Raw genomic sequence first — 11363 nt, 5'->3', positions numbered from 1 at the left:
CTATGTCTGCTAGGTGACCAAAGTCTGATCCTCAGAGCCTATGGTTTGGACTGGCACGTAAATTTGAATACTGATATTAATTGGTCTTCCTTGCAGGTGATGGATATTATCCTATCACTGGGTTGCAAGGTTAGTTTGAACCACAAGGTCAGCAGATCACACCCACCAGCTACTGCACAGAAACTCTATACAGGGTCACCATGAGTCAGAACTGACTTGACAGCACTTAACAATAACAACAATGGCTAGGGTTTCAATTTTTATGTGTGGCATTACATTTTTGACAAGTTCCAATTTTCCTAGATTTATACTTCATACATTCCATGTTCCAATTATTAATGGCTTTTAGAAGATGGTTCTCATCTTATGCTGTGCCCCATCAGTCAAAGCACTGAGCAAATCTGCTACACATCACCTCTTTAAAGTACTGAAGAGCAAAGATGTCAATTTGAGGACCTGACGCAAGATATGGTATTTTCAGTAACCTCATATGCAAGTGAACGTTGGATAGTGAATAAAGGAAGACCAAAGGAGAACTTGATGCATTCGAGTTATGGTGGTGGAGGAGAATACTGAAAATATTGTGGACTATCGAAAAAAAAACGGAAGAAGTCCAGCCAGAGTGCTCCTTGGAAGCCACGATGGCCAGACTTCGTCTTTCATACTTCAGACATATTGTCAGGAGGGACCAGTCACTGGTGAATGATACCATGTTTGGCAGAGTGACGGTTCAGAGAAAAAGAGAAAGACCCCAACGATATGGATTGGCACAGTGGCGGCATCAATGGGCTCAAACGTAGTAGCAATTGTGAGGTTGGCCCAGGACCAGGCAGTGTTTCGTTCTGTTGTACATAGTGTGGCTATGAGTTGGTATTGACTCAATGGCACCTAACAACAACAACCTATCAATCAATGAAGGTCCTGAGAGCTTTACTTCATTCATGTCATTAAGATCAACTATACTTTGAGGAGGGAGCTCTTTCTGAATCATATTTTGAGGAATTCCAACCTGAGGAACTATATCTAATAAAGTTTTGCTACTATTTATAAGGTTTTCAGAGGCTTATCATTCTAAAGAAGTCCTCCTCTCCTCCTTCCTAGTCCGTCTTAGTTTGGAAGCTTCACTGAAACCTATCCATCACAGTGACCCTCTTGATACTTAAGATACTGGTGGCATAGCTTCCACCAGCATCTTAAGTATCTTCCACAAATTGACAGACAAGTGATGATCAGAACAACACAGATTCTGCTAAAATCGAAGCAAGAACAAATATTAAACTTATGGTGATGCTTGGGAGAAAGAATGGTGAAATCCCTTATGATTTATGTGAAGTTTATGGGGACAATGTACCAAAGACACCAGCAGAAGACAAATGGACAAACTCATTTTAAGTAGGAACAAGGTGTTGGAGATGGGTTGAAGATGTAGCCTGCAAGGCAGATACTCCACATCAATTTTCAAGAAAATAATCTTGTTCATGCCCTAATTAAAGCGGATCAAGGATTATGATGTCAGAGATGGAAGCAGAGAGGATGACGTGGAGAGATGGAGTGGCTGGGAACTCTGGACTCTCGGAGGGAGAGGGTCTGTTGGCTGATGGTCATGGGGAAAGGCTTGAGGGGTGTGGCCTTTTGTTGTTTGATTATGCATGGAGGGGACTGTAATCATTGCACTGAAATGAAATACAATGAGTGTAAAGCTAATATTCCCCCAATCACATAATTCACAATAAAAACTTAAAAAAAAAAAAAGAGGAACAAGGATTAACAGCAGAACCAATAGCTAACACACTATACAATTCTACTGAAAAATTAAAAGTTGAACAAACCTACTCAATGGGTACCAAAACTTACAGATCAACTGCAAACAAGAAAACTTTCAATGGACATTTTAAACAAGTCGGATCAAGTTCATCAAGCATTTCTTGGAAGAATTTCAACAGTAGATCAAACACTGCTTTACCAGTAAAATTCTAAATCAAAGCGTTGATGGCTACCAAGAGGTGGTTGTTGTTATGTGCCGTGGAGTTGGTTCCAACTCATAGTGACCCTGCACAGGGTTTCCGAGGCTGTAAATCTTTACAGGAGCAGAAAGCCTCATCTTTCTCCAGTGGAACAGCTGGTAGTTTCGAACTGCTGGCTGTGAGACTAGCAGTCCGATTCGTAACCACTACGCTACCAGAGTAGAAGTGCTCTAATAGAAAAGGTCATGACAACAGTTTTGGGGGATGCACAATGCATTTTGCTTGACTTTTTGAAGGGCCACAGAGTGGTAGAATCTGCTTATGAGCGTGTTAAGGAAGTCAAAGCTTTAGCCAAAAAAAAAAAACACCCCAAAAATACAAAAAACCTGGAAAAGCTTCATCAGAGTGTTTCTCCACAACATTAGGCCTGCTTTTTCCTCTCATCAAACAATGGCAATATTGTGGGAATTTAGATGGAAAATTACCAGGCGTCCATCCACTTACAGTACTGGTTTGGTTCCTGACTTCTTTCCAACCCCCTCAACCTTTTTGTCCTACTGTGTGGCACTGTAGGACAAGCACTTGACCACAAGGTCGGCGGTTCAAACTCACCAGCCACTCCTCAGAAACCCTACACAGGATTGCTTTGAGTTGGAACTAACACGATGGCACTTAACAACAATCTTAAAAATTCTTTAAAGGGTACCCACTTTTCTTCAATTAATAATGTAAAAAAGACTGCACTGGCTTGGTTAAATTAGATTCCTAGGACCCTCAGTTCTTTATGGCTATCATCACTTACGAAAGTGTCTTAAACTCAGTGAAGCTTATGTTGAGAAATAGTTATTTTTATTTTTATCTTTTAATTCCACTTTTCCATAAAGTTTTTGAAGTCCTTTCACACAACCCTAGTACAGTGCTATAGAATAAGCACTGGACTGCTAACCACAAGGTCGACAGTTCAAACCCAACCATCACTCCTTGGAAACCCCATATGGGGTCACTACAAGTTGGAACTGACTGGACGGCAACTCACAACAGCAGCAACAAATAGCCCACTTTCAATGCCCCCTCTTAGCAGCACCTTTCTTTCCCCAATGTTTGGATAATGCCTGATTTGAATTGTATCTACTTAAAATAAATATATTCAGTTACATTATTTTTTGGTTTCTCTGCTTATTTAGGTTTTCAACGAAGGTTTCACATCAACTTTTCAACAAAAGTTGGCTGGACATTAACAGCATTCAAAACCTAAAGCAAACCCACAGTCATCGAGTCAATTCACAGCAATCCTATAAAACAGAGAACTGCCACACCCTCACCCACCATAGGGTTTGAATCTTTATGGAAGCTTTAAATCTTTATGGAAGCAGGCTACCACATCTTTTTCCCATGGATTGTTTGATGGGAACTGACCTTTCAGTTAGCCGCCAAGCAGCTGACCACTGCACCGCCAGGATGCCTTTAACTAATGAGTGTTGCTGTTGCTGAGCGCCGTCCAGTCAGTTCCAACTCATAGTGACCCTGTATAGGATTTTTGAGGAGCAGCTGGTGGGTTTGAACTGCCAACCTTGTGGTTTGTAGTCCAATGCTACAGTGCCACACCAGGACTCATTACCAGCACTTAGTCTCAGTAATTTGTCATTTATGTTAGCTAAAATAACACCAAACTTAGAAACCTTAATGTAAGCCAAAGCCAAAGGAGCTCTGGTAGCATAGTGGATACGAATCGGGCTGCAAACCTTAAGGTCAGCAGTTCGAAACTACCAGCCACTCCGCTGGACAAAGATGAGGCTTTCTGCTCCTGTAAAGATTTATAGCGTCAGAAACCCTGTACAGGGTCACTATGGGTTGGAACCAACTCGATGGCACTAAACAACAAGGTAAGCCAGGTGGAAGAGCTCAGTAGAGTGTTCCCATTGCCTCATGAAGATTCACCAGGTGAGGTCAAATATTGCAGATGAAAAAGAAATGCATTTATGAAAGATGGGACCATTACCATCAAGGAAGTAGAGGCAGGAGTGGAGAGCATCCTTTGGGCCTGAGCTCCCTGCACTGTGAAGTTCCTAGATCCATAAGCAGAATGATGGCAAGATACTTGGAGAACTCCAAGGAATGCTGGATCAACACATACTGCAAGTAGACAAGGACCTTTCTCCACAACTGGTGCTCTGTAATCAGACTCCGGCCTCCTGGGACTACGGCCCTGGTGTGGCTTACAAAAGTGTCTTAAACTTGATGAAGCTTGTATGTTGAAAAATAAAGTTATATTTTTAACTTTTATTTTTTAATTCCACTTTTCCACAAAAATTCTGAAGTCTACTCATACAACCCTGGTGTGGTGATGTATGATAAACACTAGACTGCTAACCACAAGGTCAGTGGATCAAACCCACCGCTGCTCCTTGAAAGCCCTATATGAGTTTTCATGAATTCATTACGAGGTCATTATGAGTTGCTAATGTCCAGTCAACTTCCCTTGAAGTCGATGTGAAATCTTTGTTAAAAACCTAAACACAAAGAGAAACACCAAATAATAATGTAATGACACTTAATAACAACAACATGGAAGAAGTGGACCACAAATAAAAATTTCAAGAATGGGAAGGAGGGCAAACCCCTATTGTTGGGTACTTGGTAGGCATCTCTGGGGGCACCTTACCCAGGTTGTGTCGTTTTGACTTTGCGTGTTCATGAATATGTTTCTTTGTGAAACAGCCAAAGAAGACACAGTAGAGGCAGGAATGGAGTCTGTTCAAATGCACACCGCAGACATGACAGACGCATGACTTGGCCTGGAATTCAGAGAAGAAAACAGTGACTAGCAAGCAGCAGGCAACAGTTAGTTCTCAGAGAGAAATATTCAAGCAAAGTAATCAACAGCGGGTGCAAGGACTGCAGGAAGGGAATCCTGCACTCAAAGACCACTTTGCCACATCTTTGAATATCCCTAAAGGGCTGTTCTATAAACAGCCATAATACCTTTAGTTACCTGTCTGAACAACATCTGAGCACATATCTGTTCCTGGCCCAAAAAGCAGCAGCAATGGGCTCAAATGTAACAATTGTGCTGATCCTACAGCGCCACACCTTGAGTCCAAATTCCAAGTAGGTTCTGTGAACTAGGATGGCACAGGACAGGCAGTGCGGTGTTCTGTTGTGCATAGGATGTCTGTGACTCAATGGCACCTAGCAAGCTAAGCTGCTTAGCACCTGGGATCTTCAAATCATGACGGTTGTTGTTGTGCCATCAAGTCAGTTCCAACCCATAGCGACCTATATAGGGTTTCCAAGGAGCAGCTGGTGAGCTTGAACCACTGACCTTGCGGTTCAAACTGACTTTGCGGTCTGGTCCCACACACATTAACCCAAAGCGCCACACCAGGACTCCATGATTAGAAGGGAGAAATGTTGAGTAAAAAAAATAATAGACGTCTTACTTTGATTTTTACGTTTTTCTTATCTATAAAACCAAATATTAACCATAAAAAGTCCAATCCAAACTGCTAACAGAAGAAAGATAAGGTTTTCTAAAGCCCTCATGAAATATTTAAAGCCTCAGCAACCTATACAGTAGGAATGAACTCAATGACTTTACAACAACAAACTGCAAAAGCCTGCCAGAAACTGTGCTACAACAATGTAAATTTGTCTTATCTTGATAGAAAAGGATAGTTGTCAAACTGTTACCTCACAACTTAAATCTCAAAAAACAGAGCCTCAACTAACAAAACACCTAAGCCACAATTATACTTGCTGACACTATTTAATTTTATCAAAATCCTTAGGAGATCCTGTAAAACAGGAAACCCCTCCACCCTTTTGTGTTCAAGAACCACTCTTCCCCTTATAACCTGGATAAGACTCAGGGATGTCTTCGTATTTACCTACCTACAACAAGGATGCATACTTTGCCTCAAGAAATGATCAAGGGAACTGATCCCCACTGATTCATCAGAACAAAATGCTTATTATGACCTGCCTCCTCCCCCCCCAATTCCAAGTCCCTGAACTTTGGCCCACCCTCAGGTTGAGTCAATGAAACTACCCCTCTATAAGCCTCTCAGCCCACCAGAACAGACTGACCTCAGGGTAAAACCTTCTGACTTTACTATCACATCATGTTCATCGCACTTCTTATGGAACAGCGGATTATCTAATGTCTCTTCTAGCGACAGTCTGCAACAAAGCCCACTGAACTACATTTCTGCCCTGCTGCGTCTGGGTAAGAGAAGGTAGGAGAAGATACTGATAGGATGATATGAATCACCTGTAGAGATGTTAGTTCGCAGAGTTAATTGTAAAAACTTCAAACTCTAGCATGTGTATAAAATGAACCATTTCAGAAGCAGGATAGGGAAATCTCACTACCATCAGAAGAGTCAGGAAAGGAGGGTGTGCTTTGGACTCCAAGATTCCTCTTGTACATTGAACCTCTTCGACCCAGGGACACAAAGCAGTGACACCAGGAGTACAAAAGCAGCAGAAGCAGCACCAAGAACCACAACGGTGGACTTCCCAGCCCACAGAGCAAGTAAAACTGAGGGACTATGGGCAGGAAACTTGTTTGTACAGTGGGAAGCTTCTAGGCACTTAAGCAGGAGAGCTACGTTTGCTGACTCACAGAGCTAGAGCTAAGAGCCTTCAGGTTTACGGTGGACTGGTGTGTCCAATGGGCATTTATTAGCAGCTAACTGGAACTACTGTGCTCCAAGCATTTATGGCCCTGAACTGCATGACCAATTAACTTCCCTAATAAATTACCCCGTAACTGTTAGTATGGTCTCTGAGTTCTGTGTGGCCACTGCAACTGATTATTGAACCCAGCTGAGAAGAGAGGGCAGGCTGTGATAGGCATAGTTGGTGCTTCATACATTTTCCAACTCTCATTTCTATTAGAAAACAAACACCCTTTATGCCTAACTCTTGAAATGCTGACTGATCTAAGGGTCCAAGGCCCTGTTAAAACAGTTACCTCCCAGTGATCCCTTACTCCCTCGTCTACGAATACTTCTGGAATAAAGTCTCTCCTTTCTAAGTATGTATTTGTTTTTATTTGACATATGACTATAAATCCTCTGTAGATTATCTAATTGGATTTCCAACTTTTAAAGTAACACCAAAGTATGCTATTCTCTTCGAAGACATAAGGAATGAAGAAAATAAAGCATAGGGAAAGAAAGGTTAAAATATAAAGCAGAAAGGGCTCAAAACACAAAATCTGGCAAAACAAAGACTACATACTAGATGCTTAAGTGTGCCTGATAAAAGGATGGCAGTTCAAACCCACCAGCCACTCCCTAAAAACCTTATACAGGGTCACTAAGAGTCAGAATCAACTTGATGGCATTTAAACAACAGTGACATAAAATGGACTGGTATTGTCCACTGTGAATCAGACAATCAAATGGATGAGAAACGGCATTGCATTTACCGACAAGAACATTGCAAGAACCTGAAATACACAGTGCTGCCTGTACTTAATAGTATCCATACGCCTACAGGAGTCCTAGTGTGGCACTGTAGGATACGCACTGAACTGCAAGACGGATTTCAACCACGAGGTTGACAGTTCTAACCCACCAGTAGCTCCTAGGGAATCTTATATAGGGTCACTATGAGTCAGAACCGACTTAACAACACTTAATAACCAACTTCTTCAGTTTGAAATGGACCAAGATGCGTTGATAGTTATTGGTGATTGGAATGAGAAGGTTGGAGACAAAGAGAAAGGATCAGTAATTGGAAAATATGGCCTTGGTGATAGAAATGATGGAGATCACATGACAGAATTTCACAAGACCAACAATATTGAAGGACCCCATTGGCAAAATATTGAATGATGCAGAAAGCATCAATGAAAATGGAAAAATATACAGGATCACTGTGCCCAAATGAAATGGCTAATGTCAAATCATTTCTAAAGGTAGCATATGATCAAGAACCGATGATATTGAAGGAAGGAGACCAAGCGGAATTGGAGGTAATGGCAAAAACAAGGCCCAGAAATTGATGAAATACAAATAAACTGATGCAGCACAGAAGGTGCTCACTACTTATCTATGCCAACAAATTTGGAAGATAGCTACCTAGCCAACCAATAGAAAGAGATGCATAGTTGCACTTTCCAAAGAATGGTGGCCCAAGGGAATACGGAAACCATCAAACAATATCATTAATATCACATGCCAGTACACTTTTGCTGAAGATAATTAAAAAACCATTGCAGCAGTACATCAACAGAGAGATGTCAGAAATTCAAGACAGACTCTGAGATGAGTGGGACAGAGTATTACTGCTGACATGCAATGGAGCTTGACTTCGGTCAAGGTGAGAATACCAGAAAGATGTTTACCTGTGCTTTATTGACTATGCAAAGGTTTTCAACTGTGTGGATCATGACAAACTATGGGTTGTTGTTGTGAAGTGCTGTTAAGTTGGTTCCGACCCATAGCGACCCTTCATAGGGCTTCCGAGGAGCTTGAACCACATTAAATAAACCAACAAGCAGTCATTAGAAGACAACAAAAGCATACAAACTGGTTTAAAATCAGGAAAGGTTATATCATTTCACCATGCTTATTCAGTCTGTAAGGAGCTCTGGTAGCGTAGTGAATACAAATCGGGCTGCCAATCTCAAGGTCAGCAGTTCGAAACTACCAGTGATTCCACAGGAGAAAGATGAGGCATTCTGCTCCCGTGAAGATTTACAGCCTCGGAAACCCTGTGCACAGTCACTGTAAGTCGGAACTGACTCCACGGTACTTAACAACAACAATAATTCAGTCTGTATGCTGAGTAAATAACCCAAGAAGTTGGATTATGTGAAGAACATGTCAGCAGGATTGAACAAAGGCTCATTAACAACCTGTAATATGCAGATGATACAACCTTGCTTGCTGAAAGCAAAGAGGACTTAAAATACTGATGACTGATGAAGACCAAAGACCACACAGCATTTAAACAATATAAAAGGTGATTTTGGAGTGGCACTGTAAGATAAGCACCTCAATATAAAGAAAACAAAAATTCTCACAAGTGGGCCAATAAATAACATCATGATTGTTGTTGTTGTTGTTGTTAAGTGCCGTCGAGTCGGTTCCGACCCATAGCAACCCTGTACAGGGTTTCCGAGGGTGTAAATCTTTACGAGAGTAGAAAGCCTCATCTTTCTCCCGCGGAGCAGCTGGTAGTTTCGAACCGCTGACCTTAAGGTTCGCAGCCCGATTCATAACCACTACGCTACCAGAGCTCCTTAACATCATGATAAATGGAGAAAAGATTGAAGTTGTCAGATTTGATTTTGCTCGAATCCACAATCAACACTCATGGAAGCAGCAGTCAAGATCAAATGATGCATTGCATTAGGCCAATCTGCTACGAAAAACCTCTCTAAAATGTTCAAGAACAAAGATACCAGTTTGAGGACCAAGGCGCACATGACCTAAGCTATGACAATTTCAATAACCTCACATGCATGTTAGAGTTGGACAATGAATAAGGAAGACCGGAGAATTGATGCATTTGAGTCATGGTGCTGGAGAAGAATTATTAAAAATACCATAAACTGCCAGAAAAAACAAACATGACTTGGAAGAAGTAGAGCCAGAATGTTTCTTAGAAGTCAGAATGCTGACACTTCATCTCTCATACTTCGGATATGTTGTCAGAAGGGACCAGTCCCTGGAGAAGGATATCATGCTTAATATAATGGAGGTTCAGGGGAAAAAGGACCCCCAATGAGGTGAACTGACACAGTGGCAGCACCAATGGCTCAAACATAACACCAACTGTAAGGGTGGCACAGGACAGCAGTGCTTCATTCTATTGTACACCATGAGTCAGAACCTACTCGATGGCACTTTACAACCTTTTGTTCAAATGACTTTTAAATACAAATTCATCAGTAATTAAGTGAAAGGAGGTGTGACCAAGATAGCAAACTAGGTATATAATACTGTCCAGATCTCTACAACAGAGACTGTACAAACTAAGTGAAACGGATACAGATGACAATCCTGGAACCCTGAGCGTCAAAGAAAAGGATAAAGTAGGAGACCAAACACCGACTAAAGCAAGAGACTGAACAAGAGCAACAAAACAAGGAGACACAGGAACCCCGAACTGCCGGCAAGTCTGAATGATCTGATCAGAGCAGGAATCAGATAACCAGCTACGCTAGCCCGGGAATGCACCACACCCACCGGCAAGCACACTGGAGACCAGCAACCTAAGAAGTGTGAACACCCCCTCTGCACCCTGCACAACCTCTCTGTGAGCAGAGGCAGGACCTCTCCCATCCCCACCCGCTTTTCAAACCTACCCTCAAGGTCATCTTTTTGTATGTTCTTTGGTTCTTCTCTCCATCACCCTCCTTTTCCCCTTTTCTTTGTCCTCTTCCTCTTACCTCTGTTGTTTTGATCCTACAGAGCCCAGTACCATGCTGCCATAGCTTCTTCAAATCAGCAGTGCCCACCCTCTCCCCTCCTCCAAACCTATAGCCCCATGTTGGCATCAAGAGCTTTGCATCTTGTGGCTCACTCAGCAAACATTTACAGAAGACCAGTGGCCCTTGTACTGCTAGTACCCTGAGCTGCTAGTCTGGAACTGAGCCGTCCAATGTGGGGCGTAGGGAAATGCCTTCAATGTCCCACATTGTTGTTAAGTGCTGCAGAGTTGGTTCTTGATCACTAGCAATCCCATATAGAGTTTCCAGGAGTCGGCCGGTGGGTTTGAACCACCGACCTTACAGTTCAAACCGACTTTGCAGTGCAGTGTTTATCCAACAGCACCACATCAGGATTCCAATAGGTGCCACTTTAAAAAACTAGTTTTCCTTTGTCGTATTTCTTCCCTCTTTTCCCCTTCCACTTTTTCTCTTCATCCTCAACCCCAGCCTCCCCTGATAAGCTGCACTCACCCCGACACACTCTCCTACAGAAAATGGAGTCGTGCTGGGCGGTCAGTACTTGTTCTCAGTTCCTTGTCACTCCCCCCGCCCCTTATCCTTTCCTCGTAGTTACTCCCCGTTTTTTGTTGTTGCTGTTTTCCCTCCTTCCTCTTCTCCCTGCCTACCCTTGCTGTTTATTTTCTATCCCACATAGTGGGCACCGTGCCCCACCACCTCCATGGTCAGCAGGGCAGCCCTTCCACCTTCTGCAGTAGGCAGTGCACCTCTGCTAAGGTAGTGCCTCGCCCACACTGCAGCCCTAGCATGTGTGCCAATATTTGCCTTTTTTGTTTCTTTTTCTTCATCTTGGTTGCCTTCTTCTTAGTCCTTCCTTCTCCCCCTCTTGACTTTCTTTCCCATCAGCAGCGATCCAGTGGCCCTAGGCCATATCCACCACACCTTATCCTAGCAGGCCATATCTACCACACCTTATCCTAGCAGGCCATATC

The 11363-nt window shown here is 42.6% G+C and overlaps 1 protein-coding gene across 1 annotated transcript in view; it reads right to left on the bottom strand.

The window, feature by feature from the left end:
* USP22 (ubiquitin specific peptidase 22) overlaps positions 1-11363 on the bottom strand; it is a 71310-nt gene that overhangs the window by 50309 nt on the left and 9638 nt on the right. The window contains exon 2 of the mRNA XM_006876140.1: positions 4627-4759. Coding sequence (XP_006876202.1) covers positions 4627-4759 — 133 coding nt within the window. The remainder of the gene's footprint in view (positions 1-4626; positions 4760-11363) is intronic.

The sequence above is a fragment of the Chrysochloris asiatica genome, unplaced genomic scaffold (genome assembly GCF_000296735.1).
Source record: "Chrysochloris asiatica unplaced genomic scaffold, ChrAsi1.0 scaffold00356, whole genome shotgun sequence".
NCBI classification, from domain to species: domain Eukaryota; kingdom Metazoa; phylum Chordata; class Mammalia; order Afrosoricida; family Chrysochloridae; genus Chrysochloris; species Chrysochloris asiatica.
The sequence above is the reverse complement of the archived record's forward strand: the minus strand, read 5'-3'. Positions and strand labels throughout refer to the sequence as shown.